Consider the following 26258-nt stretch of genomic DNA (forward strand, 5'->3'; position numbering starts at 1 on the left):
ATCTATTTCATGTAAAAAGATGTCACTCACAGGGATGTTTTACTGTTTTTAACCTCATGGTTCTGCTTCCGACTAACTTGTGGGGAAAACGTGGAACAGTGTTAGTTTTTTCTCAGGAGTTGGTGGAGACCAAACCAGAGCTAAAAGGAGAGTGATGGAAGCAAACGTGGTTCCAGTGGAATGATGATGTTGCTCTGTGTGTGCAGGATATGTGGAACTAGGCAGCTCTTTGCTAACATTTTAGCCATAATAAATTTAGAAGATGATAATATGTCAAATGTTTTCGGGTTGCCGTCCGTCTGTCCCATTCTCGTCAACGTGATATCTCAGTAACACCTTAAGGGAATTTCTTTAAATTTGGTACAAACATTCACCTGGACACGAGGACAAAATGATTACATTTTGGTGGCTAAAAGTCAAAGAGTCAAAGGTCAAGTTCATGGTAACCTCTGAAAACACAATTTTGGCCTTGTGAACACGATATCTCAGTAACACCCTGAAGGAACTTCTTCAGATTTGGCATAAATGTCCACTTGGACTCAAGGATGAACTGATTAGATTCGTATGGCTAAAAAAACACTTTTTATAACTCAAGACTTCACACAGCAAGTATGACAAAATTTCACACAAATTGTTAATATAAGACTCTGGATAAACAGCGATGTAATCTGACTACTTTCATGAACTGGATGCTCGGTGTCTGAAAGACACAACAGAGTACCTCCTCAAAGAAATGGTAAAAGTAATTCAAAATGAGGAGAGATGATAAGTTCAGCCACAATATGTAGAATTATGATGACTATTCCCACCCAACAAGTAGAATGGATTTTCACTGGTATTGTTTCATTTTCTCTGTTTGAAAAACAAGTGGCTTGAATGTGTGGCTCGTCACAAGGAAGGTATGCTTCCTTTACTTTAAATTTTCCCTCTCTTTCGTCCAGGGCAACCTGCCGAAATACTCCCATAATGCCCTGGTGGTCCAGGCGATGAAGACCAACCTGACGGACCCCGACATGCACGTGCTGTTCTTCGACGTGGAGGCAGTGATCATCCAGCTGCTGACGGAGGAAGCCCAGAGACCGAACCCTACACTGGTGTCTCCGGAGACACTGCAGAAGAGCCAGGCTGGGGCCGACAAAGGGGGGTCCTTCCTCGCCAACAAGATCTTCAAACAGGTCAGTAAAACGGAAAGCAAAAAGAGGGGGAAAGTACATCAGTCCTACACAATTAATTGGCTTATAAAAGCTATAAAATAAATAATTTCAGAATTTTATTTCATTTTTTCTCTATTGTTCACCCTCTGTTATTTCACTCTTGTGTTGTTCTTAACGTTGCCTCCTGTCCAAACCAGGTGAAGGAGACCATGAAGGAGACCATAAAGGAGCACCTGCTGGATGAAGACGAGGAGGAGGAGGAGGAGATGAGGAGGCGTGAGGAGAAGTCCAAGTCTCTGAGTCTGCTGGAGTACAACCTGACGATGGACACGGCCAAACTCTTCATGTCCTGCCTGCACGCCTGGGGTCTCAATGAACAGCTGGACGGCATCTGTCTGGAGCGACTGGGCATGCTCAGACCGCACTGCCCCATCTCCTTCGGCCTGATCTCCAGAGGAGGTCACATGTCCCTCATGCTCCCCACCTTCAAGGTACCTGTCTGTTTCCTGCCACGAGTCTTCCAGGTGCGCTGTGATCAGTGTTCATTAGGCAGATACAAATAAAAAATAAATGAAAATGAAATTAATAACACTAAATGTGATAAGGTGCTCGTTTCAAAACTTATAATGAATAACATAAAAATAACTACTTATAAGATATCATTTATTTATTTATGTGATTTATTAATATTTATAAGATATTATATTCCATCATATTTTCCCAAATTACTGTTTTTATTTTTAATAAATAATATTGCTATCAGGGGTGGGTATATGTGGGAATCTCACGATTTGATTCAATTTTGATTCTTGTTTTGATGATTGAGTTCAGAATCGATTCAAAACCAATTCTTGATTCAGTAAATAGAAAAGAGGGCACTAGTTTCAGGCTTGTACTCATGTGCACTGGATGGATGGATGGAAGGATGGCACTGTCTAACAAACAGAAAATAGTGATGATCTTTTTTTTTTTCCTTTTTTAAACAGTATGACTCCAGTCCTGGAGATCAGCCTCTCTGCTGCAACACTGAATTACCAGTGAAAACCATCATTATTCAAAATGCCATATAGGTTCAGATCGTTTGAGACAGACTATCGACTGAGTTTTTTTCCTTCACCTGACCCGAGTTTCCTGAAAGTTTTCTTAAGAGTTGCCGTGTGTTTTGGTTGGTCGGATCATTTTCAGCTGCAGCACTGAGCTAAGTGGAGTTCAGTGCTCCACTTACAATTAGTCTCTGGATTCTTCTGTGAATCACTTTTTCCCCCACACCTACAATTAGTATTATTTTATAAATAGAACACTTAGCACAACAAAGTTACAAGTGCTTAACAAAAATACAGTAACATAAAAGAATAAAAGGACAGATTAAAAAAAAAAAAAAAAAGGATCTGCAACTCATGTTGACCAGTTTACACCACACACCTGTATATCCAGGGTCCCTGGCTCAGTGTGAAAGAGGTTCAACCTTCCTTCTTTGTCTGCCTCCTTTGTCCAGGAGTCCTTGCTGTGCCAGTTGTCCCTGGCGACAGGTCGGAAGCTGACTCTGACAGACATCGTAGGGAAGGGTACATACGGTGTGTCAAGGGCCGTCACCACACAGCACCTCCTGTCCGTCATTTCGCTGGCCAACACTCTGATGGGCATGACCAACGCCACCTTCGTCGGGGAGCACATGAAGAAAGCACCAGCCAGGTAACAAACACATGGACGTACAACAATACGCTTTTCTATCTTTCTAAAGTTAATCTGGTGGTTTTACCAACAAAGAAGCATCTTGAAAGAAAGTTTCCCACAATAATTTAAAAAGTGGTAATATATTGTATAAAAAGGTGTCCTGTAAGACTTATTGTTGGCCTCTTTTGCCCCCAAATGGATAGAAACCCAAACACCTAATCCAGATTTAAGAAATCTACATTTTTTTGTCAAAATCTCCACCAAGACTTATATTATAAAAAAGTGAATTTAGCTTCTGAGATGCTCAGTTCTTCTAGTAAAACTTTACTCATTAGGTGGAGGTTTTCCTGTTCCCTTTGATACAATTGAGAGTGTTTCTTAAAGCAACATCTAGTGATCATTACATGAACTATAGTTGAACACATTTGAAAGTTCTGTTAACGATCATCATTGCCAGTAGATGTCGCATTAGACCACCGGCATCTCAGACCAAAACAAACGCTTAGCCGGGCCTCCGTTTGGCCACAACCCCGCCTCCAGTCTGCAAGGTGTTAAGAAGCCCAGAGAGCGCAGTCACTAAACACACAACAGGAAGCCTAACTACATAAAGTTACCCTGTGTATACGAGAGCCAACAAAAATGTATAGCAAGTTAGCTAACGTTAGCATTTCTACTGTCACTAATGAAAAGAGACATGTTACATTATAAACCATCAAGGTACTTACACATCAGGGGGAAGAAAAGCCAGTTGAGTCAAGGTGAACCCTTTACCAGGTCGCAGGGTTCTCCATCTCAGTAAAGCTGGACCAGTTCGGTCAGCTTTGGACTTATCCACTGGGACCGGTCACATGAATGACACTGATGGAGCTGGTAAAAATTGTATAGATGTTTTGATGGTCCACTGGCCAACTGGGATTTAGGCCAGTAGTCCCTATGGCCAGTCTACCTCTGGTCTCATCTCTTTGTCAGAGGCCTGTTTACATGAAAACATGGATTCTTCAGTTTGAGGAAATTCTGGAAGGTCACTCTCACCTGAACACGGCGTACTGCAATGTGCCATCTTGTGTGTGTGTGTGTGTGTGTGTGTGTGTGTGTGTGTTTAGAAATATGGGGAGGGCCAATGGTCTAACAGGAGGTGGTGTGACTTCGTTCTCTGCTCATGACGTCATTATTCCTCTATATCTTTACATAGAAAATAGTTGTTTGCTGCAGAACCTTTTTAGGTGTGACATGGCTGTGGATTATCTCGATTGGTTCCATTCAGACCTCTGAGCTGATGCAAAGCGTGATCCCAGACATTTGCCCAGATGTAATCCAAGTGTTACTGGAAATTTCATTCAGAGTGTCTGAAAAATAAACAAAAAGATCTGGATTCAGGCAGAAAAACACACCTGTGATCCATCATCAGTGATTCCAGCTGAAAAACAAAATAATAACCCAAACAAGCTGCAGCAGAGACTGAATTCAAAGCACAGAAATATAGACTCTGTTCACATTCACAATAAGTTCAACTCCTGTCACGTCTGTGTGTGTGTGTGTGTGTGTGTGTGTGTGTGTGTGAAGCTGATTGTTTAGTCTGTCTGAGCTCTCATTGTGCTGTGAAAGATTTAACACGGAGGTCATGGTCCTGCTGCTGTAACACCAACACAACATTTCATCATTTCGTCAACCCTGCACAGAATAACCCTGCAGGGATGGAAAGCGAGGGAGAAGGAGAGAGAGGGGTGTGGGGGTGTGAGTACATAGGAGAGAAAGTATCCTCTGATTTTTATTTCACCTGTTTTCAGTCTACAAGGTATTTCTCTTTGTGGTTAATCATCTTTATGAAATAACAAAGTAATAAGTGGCTCTGTAGTTTGGCCTCTGTACGGGTCCAACCAACGGGTGTTAATTTGACACCTTAAAAGTCACATAAAAAAACTCCCATTGTCAAGCTGATACAGGTTTGATGGGAATTCAGTTCCTCAGTTGAGTCTTGTCTCATATATTGATTAATAAGAGCTGTGTTCTGTGAGTCAGAGTTGATCTTCCGCACCAGCGACAGCCAGAGCTGGAGGTATATTGTGTTCGGGGTGTCCGTCCGTCTCTCTGGTCCGCTCTTGTGGACGCGATTTCTCAGTAACGCCTTGACAGAACCTCTTCAAATTTGGCACAAACATTCCCTAGGACTCTGGCATGAACTGATTAGATTTTGGTGGTGAAAGGTTGCAATGACCTTCCAAAACTCAGATTTTGTGACATGTGAACGTGATATCTCAAAAAAAAAAATGAATGTCTGAACCCCTTGAAAGAAGATCCACTTCATGTCCTGCTCAAGTCTAAAGTCAACAGAGACAAGTTCAAGTCAAGTCTTAAGCCATGTTAAAGCCAGTCTGAAGTCGAGCGTGAAGTCCTTGATGGCAAGTCTACGTAAAGTGTCAAGTCAACTGAGAGAACAAGTCAACTGATATAAGCCCCGAGTCAAAGCTCAAGACTCGAAAGCAAGTTCACATCAAGGCTCACGTGCTTGAGGGCAAGTCCGAGTCTAGTCTTATGTCTGCATGAGCAAGTTGCAAGTGATTGTCAAGTCTTTCAGGTGTGTTTACTGAACATTGCTGCTTTAACTGACAGTTGCCCCAGGCGACCGGTTTAGACCGCTGTCAACCATGTTGGTGCCCACGAGTCCTGTGTTCGAAGCAAACGATGAAACTACCACTGTGTCTGTCCTTGGTGGAATCTTTCATCTCATGCTGCTGTGTCATTGATTTCCACAGTCAGAAATGATGAAAAAAATAAAGTATTGCATCTTAATTACAACATGATTGGCTGGAAGCAAACGGTGCAAGGAACAGCAGCTACAACATCAGACACCACAGAGAGAGAACAGAGGACACAGCCTGAAGAAGTTTTCAGACCTGTTTATTACTTTCTTAGAAACTAAGAACTTCTCCACTGTGGTGTCTAGATCAGAGCAGGTGATTGTGCAGCTACAGATGCTGAAGACTCCTTTATTAAACTCAAACAAAGATCTGGCTCTTTCCACCACAGCACTCCAAACCAGCAGCTGTTATATATTTGAAGGTGTTTGGGTTTTTGGCTTTTTCATGTTCCCTTTCTTACATTTATGACAGTGGAAAGGCTTCCTCCCTGTGTGCTAGAGTTTGAAAAGAAGCATTCCTGAACTTATAGTGTTTTAGTATTTCATCACAGCAACTACAACAACACTTCTTCCACTGACTCCAGCTGAGTTCTTTTGCTCGCCCAAAGGAGGAGGAGACCTGGAAGCCCTTCAGTTTGGAAAATGACCCAGACAAGAATAAACATGAAAAACACGAAAACATTTTCCTGCCTCTTGTTTCGTTTTCTGAACCCCAGTCTCTGAAAATTGCTGCTCATTGTATAAGACATCAAGCTCTTCCCTTCCCCATCAGGATGTCCACACTCAGTTGGCTGAAAAAAAAAAAAAAATTCTCTTGCAGTTTCAGGGAGATGTAGCTGAAAAACCACTTCGTTTCCACACATAATCTGCGATTTAAGAATTATCTGGCTCAGTTTGGATGTAGTCTCAATCTGAAACGCTTTGATTCAATGAAAATTGAATTATTATTATTTTTTTTTTCTTCCGCAGCATTATAGTTTGCATGTACACTTACTGCAGTGTGTGCTTGCAGTCCAGGTGAGGAGTGTTAGATTAAAGATAGGACAGGAGGGCACCCATAATCTACACACATCCATATGGATTGATTTTCACTTTCCAATAAATACATACACCACCTGTCAGTGCCCCACAGTTCCAGTTTGATTCAATAAGTTTACCTTGTAGATAGAAAAAAAAAAAAAGTCTTTCCAATCACACCTGAGCCGTGTTTAAGTGCAGATTTTCGAATTGAGATTTTTTTTTCTTTGGTTTGAATCAAATCACGTTTTTACTAAAATTGATGGATTTAGATTTTATTTAGATAACACCCACAAACCCCATTTTCCAGCTAGTACACACATTACACATGCAGATCCAAAAAGCAGCAGTCAGATAACATCATGAGCTGCATCGACGAGGCGTACACTGAATTTATTTAGCCTGATGAAGTCTGATATCAAATGTCATTCGCATCAACTCATGGTGTCTGAGGTTTAAAATGAGGTTTGGTGACCTGTCGTGATTCAAAAGTTAACTGTGGTTTGTTCAACTTAAAAGTGATCTCTAAAATGTATGAAATCATTTGTGTTTTTATTCATTCTGGTGCAGTTTGTGTCTCTACTCTCCGTTCACTGGAAACACTGTCAGTGGAAAAGCAAAAAGAGTTCGCACTAACAAAGACATAACTTTGGAAGACTTGACTTGATGTTAGCTTCAACTGAACTTTAGAATTTCTGCTTCCATAGAATTAGGACTGTGGCTTTTGTCTTTCATCTCTTACGTTAGAGCCATATCAGGAAGGGATCATCTTAGTGCCGTCTGTACATACGTATTTACATCTGTCTGTCCCATTCTCGTTGGACGCGATATCTCAATAACGCATTGACTGAACTTCTTCAAATTTGGCACAAACATTCAGTAGGACTCAAGGATTAACTGATTAGATTTTGGGGGTCAGAGATCAAAGATCAAGGTCACGGTGACCGCACAAAACACAATTTTGGCCCTTTGAATGTGATGTCTCCGTAAGGCCTTGAGGGAATTTCTTCAAATATGGTTCAAACGTTCAGCTGGACTGAAGCTTTTTAGCCAAAACTCAAGACCCATGAGTTATGACAAAATTTCACACAAGTGGTTCATTTTTTATACAGTAGGCCTCTGGATAAATAGGGATGTAATCTGAAACTAGTCGGAGTGGAGGAGGCAGACAAACATGAGGAGGTGATTGTAGTTTTTCATGTAAACATAGTTTGGCATGTGAGTGTAGATGGATGGATAGAAAATGCTTTATTCAGTTGTTAAATTGGTTTTCCAGGGATTTGTGTGAAAGTGTGTTTGTGTTTCTTTGTTTTATTTCTGTACCACAAGACTACTGTGTGTGTGTGTGTGTGTGTGTGTGTGTGTGTGTGTGTGTGTGTGTGTGTGTGTGTGTGTGTGTGTGTGTGTGTGTGTGTGTGTGGGTTGTCACTGTGTTTCTTTGAGTGTGTTACAGTGAAAAGCATTGAGAGCAGGTGTATGTGTGTGTGTGCGTGCGTGCGTGCGTGTGTGTGTGTGTGTGTGTATGGTGGGGTGGGAGGGACTGCATGCAGGTGCACATGTTCTTGTGCTCCATTTTCTGAATGGATCTCACTGCCTCTTCTGTGTAGAATAAAAGGTGTGTGTGTGTGTGTGTGTGTGTGTGTGTGTGTGTGTGTGTGTATTGTATAATTTAAACAGAGAAGCATATATTGACTGTTTGGTATGTTCACTACATTCCAGGAGTTCATTTTATTTTCATTTGTTTTTACTGGTCCTCTTCAGTAACTGAGGCTTTTTAAGGTGGATTTTTCTTTCCCCAGGTTTATTATATATCAATAAATAACAGTCCAAATACTGTATTTCTCTTTCAACACGGTTATTTCACTCCTTTATTATTTTATACTTATTATACTTATTTCTTATTCATATTACTGTGAAAGAAATGTTGTATTTCTTTTATAGAACGAATATCAATAACAAAATAAAAACAGTAGAATATGACCCCACTGTTTGATTTGAATGAAACAGCCTGAAGAGATAAACTTGTTCAGTCTCAAATAATAGCTGGAGCTGTGGCCAGCAAGGGTGAATCTTTATCTTTATTTATTTATTTGATAGGGACGATGCAATTTAACATAGTTTCAAAACAAAGCGTGAAACTGTCGAGTTGCACAAAGAGTTTATAGCTGTTGCTGATTTTTCGACTCTTGTCCCTGGTTGGGCTTTTACATCTGTAATGTAATTACAACAGTCAATGTGAATTGCAAACACAAACCAAAACAGACAACACAGTTGATAATATCCTACAATTAGCTAAAGATCTACAGATGTCTAGAAAGAGACAACAACAGCACAACAAGCTACAAGCAGTCAAACAAAAACACTAAACAATAGATACAATTACCTAGAAATAGGTGCAGCTCTGGTTTGCTAATAAGGATTTTGTAAAAAAAAAAAAATTGATGGGGGTGTTAGTATCTGTACCATGTAGTACCAAGATATATTCACTTCCACAACACTAATTCCATTAGTGCAACAACAGAGTCATGTCATACACAAATACAGCTGTACATCTCTTTAGACTGCTGTGTCAAAACTGCAAGTAAACATCGCAGGAGTGTTGAGTTCGGTGCAGATCAGACAACACAGGCTTCTTAATAAAACATGATCATATATTCTCCCTAAACTGAGAACATTAGGAAGAAGGATTCTGCAGTTTATGTAAATAAAATATTCCATTTTTCAACACCTTTGCTTTATTTTGTGACCCATCGTCCCATTGTCTTCTGTTTTTACAGCCGGACACATTAGATGTGTACATGACTCTACACTGTTCGTAGTAACAATCATACTGTCACACTTTCTGACCTCCCCCCTGTCACTTTTTGAAATTTCCCCCCTGTAGAATTTAGTGTTTTTTCAACTGCTATCTGTAGCGCTCCCTGGCAGTGATTTGTTGCCTGGCAACTGTTATTGATCACTCCATTGATTGTTGTATTGGAAGTATTTGTGTGTCTCTGAAAGTTAGACGCCTCCAGTCTGTTCAGACTCCGGATTGTATCCTCCACCTAAAATTCAATAGGCTGGAGCCTGAAAAGACACACACACACACACACGCACACACACACACACACACACACACACACACGCACACACACACGCACACACACAGAGATAGAGAGAGAGATTCAACTAGTTAGTTTCAGGAAACTGAAATAAAAAATGTTGTTTTGTTGGAGTCCTGGTTTTATGTATGTATGTGTTTCTGTGAGCGTGTTTCTTTGTATTTTGTTTTCTGTGTGTGTGTGTGTGTGTGTGTGTGTGTGCGCGTGTGTGTGTGTGCGTGTATGTGCGCTGGTCCTCCTCTCTCCTCCTTCCTTTAATATTTCATGCCTCCTCTTTGTGATCCTCCTCCAGGCCTCCCAGACCAGGAGGAACCCCAGAGTCTCCACGCAGGACGCCTGCTGCCCCCCCCCAGCCCTCCTGCCCGGCGCTACAGGCCCAGATCAAACAAGGTAACTACAAAAGAGAGGGGCGCTCACTTCACACATCCCCAGGGCCCTGTGGGGAGGGTGGGTGGGAGGAGGGGCGGGGGTTTGATAATGCAGCCCACCGGCAATAAAACCCACAGAGAGTTAGAGAAAAAAACAGAAATATCACAGGAGGAAGCTGCTGCTGTTTCCTCGGTCAGCGGGTCTTTAAAGGGCTGTTCTGCTGTTTTTGAAATGAGAGTGGCGCTGTTGGGACCGGAGCTGCGGTTCAAATCCGCGACTGCTGCTTTGTATCTGGCCTCTCAAAATAATTTTTACCAATTAAAGACTGACTGAGCACTGAATTAGTTAATTAAGGAAAAAGGCAATTTTCCATTTTCATACTGGTGGTGATAGGGTTCTGTGCCTTGCTCAGCGGCACTTTGAAGGAAGATTTTGGGGGCTGATTTACCTTCATTTTGACTGTCTCGAGATTCATATTGGGAATAGTGAGACTGTCCTCAGTCAAAAGTTATCAGCAAAAGTTCAAGTGTGTGTAAATAATGTTTGGAATGGTCATTTGTTATGGTTTTGGGAGGCACTGTTGTCCTGGCATCAGATCAGCACTGGCAAACAACTTGTAATGTCAAATAGTTTTGAGGACTTGTTAGACATATCCCAGTTTGAATATTTCTCCTACAGAGAGAGATTTGATTTGATCTCATCTTCAGCACCATCTGACATTTCTATTGTCGAGTCAACAGATTCTGTTCAATAACCACGACAACAATCCAGAGTGAGAATATGTTGATCAAGAGAGATCTGTCAGTAGTAAATATTGAATGAAATTTAAATTTCCTTAACTTCATAATGAACTTTTATTACTACATTACTGCTGTGCAACAAATACAGCAGCTTTTAAATATGGTATGACATTGAAATGAGGACTTATTAAAAGTATGTCTTGTGAAGCAACTCATATGTGCTGCAAAGGGAACTATGATCAAGCTGTTTTGTTTTTCTAAGATATGCAGTTAGTCAGTTGCAAACTGCAAGTGCTTAGGAATTAAAAGTTGTAATTGCTGCAGTAGTCTGTGTGTTTTAGTTAAAATTTGATGGAAAGAAAGATGAAAATAAGATGGAAGGAAAAACAGCAGAGTGAGAACATGAGAGAACTGAATGAAACTCAAGAGACGGAGAAAGAAAAAAGTAATAGACAGAAAGAGAATTTCACTCAGTAAAGGTGAAAAAATACGTTTTGTCTTTGATTGCAGATAGAAACCTGCTCTGGGTCACTGTAGGGGACATTTTTAACCAGCCGTCACCATCTGCCTACCACACATGCGCACACACACACGCGCACACACACACACACACACACACACACACACACACACACACACACACACACACACGCGCACACACGCACTACCTACCACACGTAAGACAAGCTCAATACCTACAAACACACACACCAAAAATCAAGTCTGTGTGGATGCACACACACATACATGTGCCATGGGTGGCACCCTCGGGTGTTAGGTGGAGGCGGGGTTTCAGTGCTATTGTCACGCCTTAATGGAGGCCAAGCGTGACAAGCGTGTGGACTTATTCATGCCACACGCCTATTCACCACCATTCAGAGGGAACTCTCGGCCGTGACCTCTGCCCAGCCAGCTCCTCCAACCTGGCGTGTGTGTGTGACAGGGTCTGTGAAGGAGAGTGCTGTTAACCCTGCTCACCATCTCTTTTCACATGGAAATAAATAAGGAGGCCCCTCTAATATACTGCTGCATTTAGAGACAGAGGTGTACAGTGAGAGTATGGCATTTGCACATAATTTAAAACACCTAAACATATCTTGATTATTATTTCATGTCATGATTGTTGGAAGTTTTCAAAAAGCGTGCTTATTTTTCTCTGTTTTGGCCCATTGTCCACACATTGCCAACTATTATCACCAATAAAAAAATGTTTTTCCAAGACACTTCTCATATAATCACAATGTCCTCACCAAATTAATTGTTGCGAAATGATGGACCAAACAATGAAAATAGGACATGAGTTGTAATAAACCCGAATTATATTTAAATACTCAAATTTTTCTTTGTCTTATGTAAAATTAAACAAATTATCTTTAGGATTTTGACAAAAACTATCAATTTTAAAATGCCCCAGAAAGTGTGTTGGACACTGATATTTTATTGACCAAATGAGAAACAGTGTTAGCACACAGAATGGCACAGAATTTTTATGGCAATGTAGAATTCTTGACGAGAACACAAAAATGTGTCAGCACGAGCTGGATTGTGTAATCAGATCTACTGAAACAATAAAAAAGACAAAGTAAAAGACAAAGTGCTATAGTGACCATACTATGTTAGGCATAAGGCATAATTTTGCTGTTGTTGTTGTTGTCATCATTAAACTAAACTATATCTGACCGGCATTCATTCTGAATAATAACATTTATCTGCATAGGTGTAAACATGATTTGAATTTTGAGGCTTTAAGAAGTTAGTTTTATATTTTAATGTACCACTAACTGATTCCTTAGGCTATATATGACTGTTACAGTATCATCTGCATATTGCATTGTTTTATGATGTTACCCTTTTCTCATGTCGACAGCAAATTGCAGACCATCTGACAACACTGCTGCTAAGACTAAATTGCATGCAGTACAACCTTAAAAATGACATTTAAAAATGACTTTCATCTTTGATAAAGACAAGTTTGATCTCCTTCAATAATCAATGTAGTAGAGATGGCTTAAAAATAGCTGCAGACTCTAAGACATAGTAAATAGTCACTCCTTTAACAAGATGAGTACATTTTATTTTAAGGACCAGTGTGTAGGATTTAGTGACATTGAACGGTGAGGTTACAGATTTCAACCCACTGAATTACATTTGAACAGATTTCACATAATTTAATTATTTGTTTCAGGTGTACTGCTGCTTTTTTTCCCATGGTTAAAAGTGTTGAGCTCCACCCTGGACCTGGGACTAAACTTTCCTGGGTCAACTACAGCATGCTTGGACACCTGGCCGAGACAATATCTATAAAAGTTTATTGAAGAATTGTTTACGGACTAAAAGCAGTAAAAAGGAAATAAGGGGTGTTCTCTTATGTTTTGGACAGACTTTCGGACATTGGATTAGGATCTTAGATTTACAGTCATTATACTAATGACTTTATAATAATCATTATGATTAGTCATTATATTAATGACCTTTTAAAGCTCCCTAAATTTTGCATTAATTAAAGCAGAACTAATGAGGATCTTTTATGACTTATTTAACTATGAGACCTTCACTAACATGAGTACATTATATTTACATTCTTGAGTGGGCACTGAGTTAGGGTAGATGAATACTGAAGTATCATCTACATATAAGATGATTTTATGATATTACCACCAACATCCAGAGGGCCCACCATCCTGCAAGGCTCAGCCACTGGCCCACTAGCTGAAGTAGATGATGTATAATATATGATGATGAAAATATATCTAACCTCCTCATACAGCAAATATTATAGACTTTACTTACTTCCGCAACGATGCTAGAAAACTCACCTCTTCTCTGTTTCTCTCCTCTTTCTATTCCTGTCTCTCTTGCCATCTTCACACTGTCATTCACTGCATGGCTTCAGCCTGCTGCCTGTTCACACAAACACTGCTCTCTCTTGAGTGTTTCATTCAATTTCTCCTTTATATATGTGCACATCTTTCTTCCACTATTCCTCTCTCTCTTTTCTTTCTTTTTCTTCCTTTCTTTACCTCAACTGATATAATGTTGCTTTAACTGTTTTCTCTGTTGTCTTTGTGCTACATGTTTTCTCTGTGTTAGCTGAACCGATTTATTGACAGTGTTTTTAAATGGTACCTGTTGCATTTTGCTGCTTTGCTGGTTCTGTGTGAACAGTAAAGGGTGTGGACTGTCTATTGTTGTAAAAAAAAAAAAAAAAAAAATTCTAAACTGTAATTATATATGTATCTCACGTTTTACATTTGTGAGAAAACCTGGGCTTTCTGTCTTTCAGTGTCAAATACTGTTAATGAGAAGTGTATGAATTAGTGTATAATGAGAAGTATGATGTTTCAAATCTGTAACATCACACTTAATCATTTGATCTCCACAGTATAAGGTTTCAGGTTTCTGACCCCAACATAAAGAAACGTTAACTCTTTCTTATGATGATTTCGAAACAGCACATTTGTAGAACAACAGTAGTTTGTTCTTACAGACACATGGTTCATTCTGTTTATGAATTCATTGATAATTTTTTAATTTCTGCTCTTTTTCATGGTAATACAAAGCTAGCCCCACAATCTGAAACCTTTGTGTCGTGGTCCGGGATTTTTGTCAGCTTTGGCTTGTTTTGTCTTTCGTCTCCACCAACTAACAGCAAATTTTTCATCTCTTTACCAAGCGGTTGCTGGGAAATAGTGTCATCTTTGTTACACTAGTGTTTTATTCTGACATTCATGTGACCTTTATGGACTTCTCTTTTTGTAACGATGCATTTCTCTGCATAGCAAGTCAGTTGTTATTTCCGGGTTTGTTTTTCCTTACTTATCTTCTTTTCTTTTCAGTTTTTCTTACAATATAATTTTTCTGCTTACATTTTCAGCTTTCTTCTTTTGTATATTTCCTTTTTGGTATTCGCTCTGTGGGGTTTGAGATTGAGTCTGTCCAGAGGATATTTACCTTCAAGACTGAACCAGTCTGTAGATGACGTATTCAATAGTTCAGATTTGGATTAGGTTATGATCTTAGCACAGTTAAAAAAAAGTCCAAATCAAAGGTTTACTAACTGGATTGTTCCACATTAACACATCAGAGTGTGTGAATCTGAATCCTTGGTACAAATATAAGAATTTGTATCACTAACATAGAGTATGTTTGACATTATTTGCTTAAACTACATAAGAATACAGTACAAATGTGGTACTAATACACTAGTACTGTACCAACATTCCTTTCTTTATGAGGAATCTTGGTAATATTACCAGCTACTGCTTACTCCTATTGCTATATGTTTACAGTATTATTTACAAAATAAAAGTGCTTGTTTTTTATTAAATAGCAAATAGATGTGTAGTTTTAATTTTTAGAATAACATGGTAACATTATACTTCATGTATTTTGTGGAAGGTCTAACTGTAAAATTCTCAGCTGTGTTTGCTAGCCAGGAAATCTGACATAGCTAATTGCAAACGTTACAGGACGACATGCATTACCATACATCCTTTTACTGTTATCCTTTGATTTGGACTATCAGAAACCCATCTTTCCACCAGGTGCTGCTGCCATGTGTCTGAAAGAGAAAGAATTATGTTCATCATGGATGATTCACCTCATGAAATATGTGTCCTTTACACACAGAGGTGTGGAGGTCAGGGTAGTGGATGGTATGTAGCATGCCTGACTTTCATATGGGAAATGGCAGGTCGTATCCCATCATAGAACTGCAGTTACTATGTGTATATTTCAACCATAATCTTACCTATATCTCAAGCATGGTGTATTTGCCATAATGACTGTTTTCCCCAAACTTTAGCCTCACCATAGTTTCCATGTGCAGATACTGAAAGAATTTTAAAACAATCCAGTGATTTGCAGAATCATCAGTTGTTGTCTGAGTTTGAGTCCAGGGCTTGTTTTTCTATAGATTTTTCTTCTTTTTTCACAAAGACAGTTTAAATGTATCCGAGTAGGGCTTTTCAGGTTCAATGTAAACCCAACATACTGTAAATGGCATTTGCCTCAAACAAATTGTATGCATTCATTCTTTAACCTTAAAATTCTTTTCGTATGATTTTCGTTCTTTTTTTTTTCTTTTTGTGAATGTGTTCTTTGTTGTGAATATATTTTCTTCTTCCCTGATGCCTGACTGCTTGTCTCTTTTCTCTGTTTGGTATTGTTTATATTTAGATCTTCCTAACCTGTTCTTTTCTTCTTGACTATTTCTCTCCTTCTCTTCCTTTACAAGCTGCTGTAGCTGCCGCAGCCAACACCAGCACTGCTACTACTGCTACCACTGCTGGGGCTCCAGGGGTCCCTGTGGGCCTCCCCCAGGGGGCCCCTGGTTCCCCCAGCCCCGGCCCTGCTTCTCATAACATCCCCTCAGTCAACGAAGGTACAGACTGAACTGACGGGTACCACTTAGGGAACGTCTTGCTGCCATACTCTTTTTCAGTCACTTATCTTTGTCTTTGGAGATCTTCTGCTTCCTAGATCGTCTTTCCTACCGCTCTTCCTTCTGCCTTTCCATTTGTTTCTTCTCCCCTTCCTGTATATTTAAATTTTTCATTGTCTATTCCTATTTCTGTTTTTCTTTGTTCTCTAGACTTCTTTCTCTCTCCTTTTATCTCATCACAATTCTTCACCTCTCCTCTCTTCATACCATCAGTTATTCATCTTCCCATGTTTTTTTTCATGTTTCTCTCCTTGGGTCTCGTCACCACATCTGTCTTCTCTTGCATCAGTCTTGTTTTTCTCTGCAGCCAATGTTAGGTTTTCACCTCAGGTGTCTAGCTCCAGTTTCTTGCAGTGTCTTTGTCCTTGTTTTGGTCTACAGCGCTGTCTATCTGTTTATCTGTCTGTCTTTCGTAGCTGAGTTCAGTCCACTTTCAATCCACTCAGTTGAAAAAATGTGTAGTTGCATGTAAATGCTGCAGAACACTTGCTATGGGAACCGGTCAAGTGTTTGTAATGTAGAATCTATCTGACTTGGTTATCGGAAATCAAACATTTGCAAGAGGTAGCAATTTTTCTTAATCCCTGATATATACAACTTTTTTTTTTTTTTAAACTATAGAAAAATTGAAAGAATGCAAATTATTCATAACATAGTCCTGTACAAAACCAGTAGAACAAGTACAAGAAAAACACCCAACAATCCTCCCTCTTGATCTATTGACTTCAAGATGTCATTTCAGGTGCAGTGGTATAACAGTGCAGCAAAATTTGGAGAGACAAACAGTTTTGTCATCTGCAAACAAGCGGACTAACGTTTGGAACTGATGCAGTTGAGAGTGCATTGACCACAGTTGTTATGCCCTGGTCTTTTGTCTTTTTTCAGTCCTGTATTGTGCAGTCCTGCCATGTTTTTCTGTCTGTCTTTCTGTCTACCTGTCTGTCTGAATGTCCATGTGTCCTGATGTTTCAGTGTCTCTAAGCTCACTGTTTGCATGCTTGCTATTTCCACCTGATGGAGTGGGGAGTGTGTCATTACAAAAACAATTTAAACAGATCAAATCCAAAAAAAAAAACTTTTTTCTGTTAATCATTTTAAATTTGATTGTAAATTAACTTCACTGTACATCATCATAGGTTATAGTTGGAGTATTTTCTGGTATCCCACTCAGAGTTTTATGCTGTTTTTCTTTCTTTTTTACAGACAGCAAATGTTTTTTGTTTGTTTTTTTAACAGGATGTTGGCTTGTACCACGGAGGCTTGCAGCCCCACCTACCCATACAATGAATGTACTCTCAAATTATTTAAACAATTCCACATTTGTGGTTTGTATAGATCAAGTGCCTTTCAAAGTTGATAATCTAAAAACAGAGAAGGTCAGGATAATTTTTATACAGTTTTATAGCAGAAAACGGCAAGCATGCACACAGATGCTCATTCCTTCCCAGTACCTGTAGGAATATTTTAGAATAAAACTTACCTTTAACATTCTGTAGGACCAAATAGCAAAGGTTATGTGCTATATTCCCAAAAGACTGCCCTGCAGAAACCCAATAATTGTTTTTTATTATTGTTGTAATACAAGATACAAGTCTGATATTTTTAAGACAATACAAAATTCTGTGGTAACTGATTGAAAATCGTGTTTAACAACAGCTGTTCTTAGCCCACTTTTAGCCTAGTTCTGGTGGTACTACCTGGGTTAAGTATTGTTTTCAGTGGGACTCACATGTTTTAATTTATAGGTCAAATAAATAATTACTAGTAAAATTAAAATAAATAATTAGTAGTAGCAGCAACAGCTGTTAGCAACAATAGTACTTCATAGTTATTAGCAACAGCAGTAGTAACTAAGCAAGAGTAGTACTAGTATTAGTAGTAGTTGTAATAGCAGCTGAGCAGCAGCTATAGAAGTAGTAGTAGTAGCTGAGCAGCTATAGTAGCAGTTAGCACCAGCAGCAGTGTAAGCAGAAGCAAGAGTGGTTGTTAGCAGCAACAGTAGTAATTGTAGTTAGCAGTAATAGTTGTTGAAGCTATAGATGCATACATACAAACATACATACATACATACACATATACAGTGGTCATTTTTAACCACAGTCTTTGATGACATAACTAAAAGCATAATTTCTAAAGTAACATTAATCCCTAAGTGGTATACAGTAAAGCATCGTATACTACTTGTATAACCCAGGGAGTCAAGCACCCAACTTTCAGGTATGGTGATGAAAGCAGAGTGCCAGAATTGTTACTAAGGATTTTCTGTGTAACATCAACTTAATCTCAACATTTTTCCAGCTGCATCTTGTAAAGTCTGGTAAAAAGGTAAAGCAGGGTCTGCCATATCATATTGGCATCATGACCCATCTTTTAGTAGCTCAAGAGAAATGATGACAGAGGAGCTTCCTGTGTCAACAGTTGGGCTGGCTGGACTTCTATTCTTGACCAGCATGAATTTGCTACTGCTCCAGGTAGAAATTTAGGAAACGGCCTGAACAGAGGAGAAGTGTTCAGGGTTTAATAAGTATTTGAAGGCGTGGTGGAAGGTAGCAGTTAGAAATTTCATGTAAGAGACTTATTTAGTGAAATGATTCAAATATTTTTTGATTTGAGGTTTCTGCAAGACAGTGATGCAAAGTTTGTAACTAGAGGTTGACTGATTATTCTTGTTGGATCGACGATACTGAGACAATTTGGTTATTATGCTATACGAAAGATGTCAAATATTTGACAAAAAATTTATATTTTCTTTTTGAAATTCATCTGAATTAATCTGTCAACCTCTACATACAGTATTCCTGAATGCAGTATGTTTGTTATACGCTTAACAGTTTGGGTTTTTTCTGTATATTTCAATGGCAGAGGTAAGTTTACATGGTGCCTCTGGCAAAGAAATTTGTATGGAATTTCTTTCCCGCTTAAAAGCCATTCAGTGTCCATCACACAAGTACATTTCACATACATGCATCTTCTCTGGAAGCCATATATTGAACAAATATATGTGAATAAGGTGCTTGGTTTATGTCGAGTATCAGCAAATGAACATTTCAGTCCATTTTTGTCACAGACGTGTAAAAGCTGGTGTATATTTCTCTGGTGTTTGGTGTAAAGTATAAATATATGCCATTGTTTTTGGCTCAGACTGATACAGCCAGATTTGAGCCCTTTGAAAGCGATACCAAGACATTTTGAATGTTAGTTTTCATTGTCACTCACGATAATACAACTGAGAAAAAAGTGATCTACTTGTTGTCATTTGTTCTGAAAACCCACAAGGTTTTCGTCTGTTCTCAACTAGACTCTTCCACACAGTGCAATGCTGCTGAATGAAATAAAACACACTTAAATTCATCATGCCAAGGTATCGTTATGTCAGTCCACCTGACAGTGCTGTATATCTGTCGTTTACCTGTTGAACACCATCAGACATACCCAGGCTCTGGTTAGCAGAAATAACAACTTTGCTCTAACCAAGACTGTAAGTAATAGTGTCAATGATATTCCCATCCTGTGTGTAATTGTTGTTAGTGTGATTTTTCTATGAGGACTGTACAAGATCAGTGTGTATGTTTAAGGATGTGAGAAACTCACTGCTGTCATATGAAGAAACACGGGGGAACTTATTTAAGACACGCAGACAAAAATAACTATGTAAATATTCTTAAATAGTTCAATACTCGGGGAAATGCACATATTTGCTTTCTTTCAGGGAGTGACTGGAAAAGATGAATCAGTCTCACTGATCTGCAGCCTGTTGAAGTGCAGTTTTATCATCAGATGAGAAGTGACGCATAAGTGTGATCAGTCAGCTTTTGTTAGCGTTACTTCACTTTCCACCAGGATTATGACATCATGTGGTTTATCTCTTTGGTCCATTGGCAACATATTTTAATAACTACCGATAAGATTTCCAGTGACACTGTGTCGATACTCTTGGTCCCCAGAGGATTAATCCTCAACAGTGGCCCTTGACCTTTCCTCTAGTGCCACCATCAGAACAAAATGTTCACTTGTACACAAAAAATAGCAAAAAAAAGTACTGCTAAAGCTCTATGAATGGTCTAACATAAAAGAAAAAAAAGTGCTTTTCTGTGACAGCAGTGAGGTTGGTATATGAGCACGTGAGAGGATTTTTATATATAGATTTATTCACCGACCCTCCCTGTAGTTTTTCTGACTGTGTGGTTGTGTGTGTGTGTGTGTGTGTGTGCGCAGGTTGGAGACAACTGGCAGCCATGCATTGTGTGATGCTTCCTGACCTCCTTGGCCTGGACAAGTTTAGACCACCTCTGCTGGAGATGTTGGCGAGGAGATGGCAGGACCGCTGTCTGGAGGTAATTTACACACACACACACACACACACACACACACACACACACACACACCACACACACACACACACACACACACACACACACACACACACACACAGTCTTCCATGCCAGTACTAAAAATACAGTTATATCCTTATATCCTCTGAATTTGCTGCAGCAAATATGTTTTGAAAGAAATGTAATCCTGTCTGCATAACTATTTTTATCAACATAATGAGGCGTCATTTTTAATAATCATATTTCCAAAGTTGCTAAATGTGGATACTGAATGTATCTGCAGAACATTCACATTCTACATATTTTATTTGCTTTGCCAACAATCAGAGATGCTCATAAGTTATTTTTTGCAAGTCATGTTTGTAACGAGCGTTCTGTCATCTGCTGCATCCCATCCAGTCTGCTCAGAACACTGCATTGCCACACCTAAGGAATTCAAAGCATGTACTGCATTATCATTCTTTATCTATGAGGGGATGACACTCAGCTTGTCAGACATTTCCTTAATGTTAATGCTCCAAAACATACAACAACTAGAAAAAACTAAGTTAAATAGAACAACCAGCACATTAAGCTGTAGTTCTTTTTGTGACTTTCCTCTGTATAAGTTAGAAGCTATACAGAGTGTGAGGTTAGAGTTCAGACTGGACAGCACAGCTTTAAATACAACACCAGGCATATTTGAATGTTAGTAATTTCATTCAGCTTCATTGGATATTTTCTGTGATAAGTTTCTGTAGATCTGAACTGATCACACAGACTTTGTGGAAAATTAGCTTATTAGAATTTCTGATGAATAAAGAGCAGAAAGCGAAGCTATACAACAAGATCCTGCTAAATAAGCTCAGGCCAGACTCCCGTTGTCTCCTGCCAAACGCTTATTCTGTAAAACTGGACTCACCACCGGCTGTGGTCATGAACTCACTCTGCTACTGTGCGGGACCGTAATAAAATAAAGGTTGTTCATGAGTCACAAATCATGAGTCCTAGTTGAGTCTCAAGTCGAGGCTCTAGTGACTCTGTGTGCAACTTGAGTTTAACTGGAGTCCCCATCTCTGCCGAGAATGAACCAACCAAACAGTGAACCATGTCTGTTCATTCTGGTGAAGTGAAAACGATGTAGAGTTAAAAACAGGACTTGGCTGCTCACCTGAAGATCCTCTATCCCTCTGCTCCATCGTAACTTTACCCTCTGTGTGGTTTTAGGTGCGAGAAGCAGCACAAGCTCTTCTATTGGCTGAGTTAAGAAGGATTGGCCAATCAGGACGCAAGGACACCATCGACATGTGGGCTCCCTACCTCCCTCAGTATGTGGACACCGTCAGCTCCCGTAAGTACCTCGCTCTGCTTCATATCACAAAGACATGAATCAAGAAACCAGAAGCTGATCCTGTAGGTTCTTAGCGCAGCTGACTCTGTCATGTCTCTCATTTCTGTTTGGGAGCAGCTTATTTCTTCCTCTGCGCTGAGAGACAGAGCCGGAAGCCATATTGTTTTCAAGTTGTCTGTCTATCCCATTCTTGTGGACGCAATATCTCAGTAACGCCTTGATGGAACTTCTTCAAATTTGGCACAAACATTCATTAAGAATTCTAGGATGACCTGATTAAATTTTGGTGGTCAAAGGTCAAGGTCATGGTGACCTCACAAAACACGGTTTTGGCCTTGTGAACGCAATATCTCAGTAACGCCTTGATGGAACTTCTTCAAATTTGGCAACAACATTCACTTGGACTCAAGGATGAGCTGATTAGATTGGTGCACAAAGGTCACAGTTCAAGGTCACGGTGACCTCACATTATTGTGAACGCAATATACCCGGAACGCCCAGAGGCAATTTCATCGCTTCTGTCACACTGATCCTGCAAAGCAAGTTTTCAGGCCCTAACTCATAAAATCATTCACTAATTATGACACAATTTAAGGATAAAATTAAGTGATGACATTTTATATCGAAAGGGTCAAAGGTCAACTTCAATGTGACATCATCATGTTCTGCAAAAACACTTCTGCTCATAATTCAGTGCTTTAACTCAGGAAGGAGAGACTGTGACCATATTTCCTGATACTTGGCTGGTTGGTGGAGGAAACAACCACGAGGTGGCGATTGTAGTTTTCTAATGTTTTGCCATTATCGTTTGTTGTGGTAGCGGTTTTTTAGTAGCAGTTTGCTAAACGTCTTTCACGTTGATCAAAGATATAAATTGGTTTAAGATGATTTACAACAACCTGCACACCTGCATCCATCTCTGCTACAGTTGTGCCCATTTTTGTTGCCTTTTTTTTACAGTTGGTTTTTCATGAATATAGCTAACAAGCTATGCTATGTAGGAAGATGATGTACCCATTCTTAATCCCACCTACAAAGCTCTGTCAATTATTTCTTTGACTGTACAGAAAGAGCTGTCTCAGTGAGCACAACACAACACGAGACCTACTCGGACAAAATGGAAATATCTCTCTCTCTCTGTCCTATTTTTTTTTTTTTTTTTTTGGTCTGTCTATCCCTCTGTCTCCAGCTCTTTATATTCCCTATCGTCTCTCTCTCTCTCTCTGTCTGTCTATAGTTAGACCTGCTGATGGGAAGAAAGGTGAATCTCCACCTTCTTTTACTAGAAACAGCCCTCTAAAATGCTGTGTGTGTGTGTGTGTGTGTGTGTGTGCGCGCGCGCGTGTGCGTGTACGTTTGTGTGTGTGTGTGTTCAGGAGTGGCCCTGTGGTTGCTGAGGATGCTGGGGGTTTCTCAGGGGAACAGTTGCCATGGAAACGGGCACCGGTCAGTGTTGTGTTACCACAGCAGTACCGCAGGCAGGGGAGGTGGTGGGAGTGATGGACCGGTGACCTCAGGGGAGGAGGGGGAGGAGGGAGGAGTGGGGGAGGGAACAGAGAGAGAGAGATAGAGCGAGGTTAAAGGGTCATTGAATTTGATCCGTGTGCTGCACAGCAGGACTGAAACAGACGGTAAGATGACTCCTGCTGGTCCTGGAAATCCTGGAACATCATAGGAGAGTCAGGGAATGTGTTGAATCCCCTGGAGAAGTCTTTTGAGCCTGAACCTCTGCTTGGATCTCTCTGTTGTTAAATGCCACATGTGTCATTTTCACATATTTTGAACTCAAAATCTAACCCTTTTCCCTCCAATGAAAGAGGGTGTGTCATCCTCTTCTGTTCTGTGAGCCTCTGTTTTGATCACAAAAGTGTCCTGAACTCTGCTCACCATCACATAAACCCTGCAGGTCTACTGCTGTCCTGAAGCTAACCAACACTAGCAGCAGTATCATGCTAAGGTTTGGATCTTTGAATGGCAAAAATGTGTTTGTCTGTCAATGAAATATGTCTACAATGAATTTAGCATGAAAACATGACCAATATTTTTACTTTATTCAATATCCACTAAGGCTCCTCGTGACATCATGATCATGTTAATAAGTCAGTACAGATACATTTCACTTCAATTTTTCCATCAGCACCAGCATTGTCAGTTTATTTTCTAACTGTGAGTTCACATCAGAATGGAGGCATCAGTGGAATAAGTGCTCCTGAAACATCCATCTGTTCAAACCATTTTGATATAACCCTATACATACGGAGAAGTTAATAAGTTCATAACATATAAACTGCAGGAGATTTGTGTGGTTTTAACCTCAGCCTTTGAAGATTACACTTCACTAAGAGTCCCATAACAAAAACTAAACTTAAAACTAGAATCACCTCCTCGCGGTTGTATGGCTCCTCCACTCAGACTAGTTTCGGGTTATTTTGTCATAATTGCTGTGTGAAGAGTTATGGCTAAAAAGTGTTTTGTGTTCCTACTTGAGTCCCACTGGACACTTGTGGCAAATGTGAAGGGATTGCCTAGAAGAGTTCTCGAGATATCGCGTTCACAAAGCCAAAACCACTTTTTGGGAGGTCACTGTGACCTTGACCTTTGACCTTTGACCTTTGACCACTGGCACAGAGGCAAGAAAATCATGGGATTTTGAGTCTCAGCTTGTATAATATTAGATGACATGAAAGCATTTCTCCTCTACAATGGTAGACCTGTGACGTCAGAAATGCTGATTAAAACACAACCAGTGTGGAATGCCTTTAAAAGTTTGCTCACACTGGAACATCAATGTACACCTTAATCTTAAAAAGCATTACTGCAGTGGTTCATGGTGAAGGCTAAATAGATAAATGCTTTGGGACTGCAGCAAAGCAACTTTCAGCAGATGATGAACCAGCTGCGACTGCGGCAGATATCACTGGTACCAGCAGGATGAGCTTTGATTGCAGACTGTTGGCTAAAAGTGTTTTTGGACAGCACATGGTAAAAAATGTTAACCTTGCTGATGTGTTGGACACGTGCTAGTTTGCTCAGCTCGCAGTAATAGTCCACTGTCTGTAACTCCAAAGTTACAACCTTTTATATATATATATATTCTCTCTTTGTGTTTTCCTATTGAGCTGCAGTGGAGGGATAGTCACTAAAAAGGTTGTAACTTTGGAGTTACAGACAGCGGACTATTACTGCAGACTATATATATGTAATACGTATTGTGCCACTTGATTTGACCAATGACACTGCTGAAACTTGGCTTCAGATGAACTTAAAAGGACTGTGTTTTGTTCTTGATTTCAGTAAGTAAAAGCTGTTGGTCATTGTTCATATGGGATCCTGTTGTTTTAAAACAGACTTTGAAAATGTTGAACCTTTCCTTTAAAGTCACCATGGCACCTACAGTGTGAAATGTGAAAATATTATTGTAAATAATTAATCCCAGAAAGTCATCTGTTGTCTTGGTAACACTGATAAACTGAGATTTGTCATCTGATTCAAAGATTTCAGCATTTGCAGAAATCGGTTAGGAGACCAGATATTTCGTTTTTGGTCGAAATCAGTGTGACTTGAAGACATGGCCATGATCCAGGTCCTACGAAAACATCTTAAAGAGATCTTAAAGCTTTTCAGAGGGACCCTGAATGAAATTCCTCTGTGTCAATCTTCCCAGTGTGAAGTTGAAGGAAACAGGAGCACAGCAGTACAGCAGGCAGTATGGTGGGATAGAAACCAGCATCAGACAGCTGAGAGGAAATGATGGTGGAAAATAGACATATGGTCATAATATACTATAAACTGTACTGTACAATATAACACATCTCACACTCTGACTGTTGTCATTCACATGGGAGGATCAGTGTAACATAAGTAGAGTTATTTCGCGCTGTTGACACTATCATCAAATAGGCACTCTGCAGTCCTCTTGAGCCTCCCCTTCTCTCTCTCTCTCTCTCTCTCTCTCTCACACACACACACACACACACACACTCCTCCAGCAGCAGAGTGGTTGGTGTTTGAAGGAAGACACCTGTATTTATCCATTAGCTTTTAGTGCCTAGGAAATGTCACTGAGTCAGTGACAGAGTCCCACTGTCGCAGCATGGGGCTGAGCAGACAACAAACACACACGTACACACACACGTACACACACACACATACACACACATACACACACACACACACACGCAGCAGTAGCCCTGGCTGACCTTTCAGCTCTCCTGTTAGTGTTTAAAAGGCTTTAACACAAAGGAAACAGGAGTTGTTAACCTGCACTCAGAGAGAGAGAGACAGAGGGAGACATAAACCACTCACACCATCTCCGTCATCATCACTGCTGTGTCTAATGACTTGCTTTACCCCCTCTAAAGGAGCAGTTCAACATTTTGGGAAATAGTTGTATTTGCTTTCTGTGAGAGTGAGAATATTACTACCAGATTCATGTCTGTGTGTGAAGCCAGGACGTGG

At 39.9% G+C, this 26258-nt stretch overlaps 1 protein-coding gene across 2 annotated transcripts in view; it reads left to right on the forward strand.

Moving 5' to 3' along the window:
- The window catches only part of wdr7 (WD repeat domain 7), a 120504-nt gene that overhangs the window by 31187 nt on the left and 63059 nt on the right, over positions 1-26258 (forward strand). For both annotated transcript variants that reach the window (XM_022744457.1, XM_022744458.1), the window contains exons 16-21: positions 942-1175; positions 1352-1645; positions 2650-2846; positions 9880-9977; positions 20355-20473; positions 21677-21800. In XM_022744457.1, the coding sequence (XP_022600178.1) occupies positions 942-1175; positions 1352-1645; positions 2650-2846; positions 9880-9977; positions 20355-20473; positions 21677-21800 (1066 nt within the window). The remainder of the gene's footprint in view (positions 1-941; positions 1176-1351; positions 1646-2649; positions 2847-9879; positions 9978-20354; positions 20474-21676; positions 21801-26258) is intronic.

This window comes from Seriola dumerili, unplaced genomic scaffold (genome assembly GCF_002260705.1).
Source record: "Seriola dumerili isolate Sdu_G_001 unplaced genomic scaffold, Sdu_1.0 BDQW01000081.1, whole genome shotgun sequence".
Lineage (NCBI taxonomy): Eukaryota > Metazoa > Chordata > Actinopteri > Carangiformes > Carangidae > Seriola > Seriola dumerili.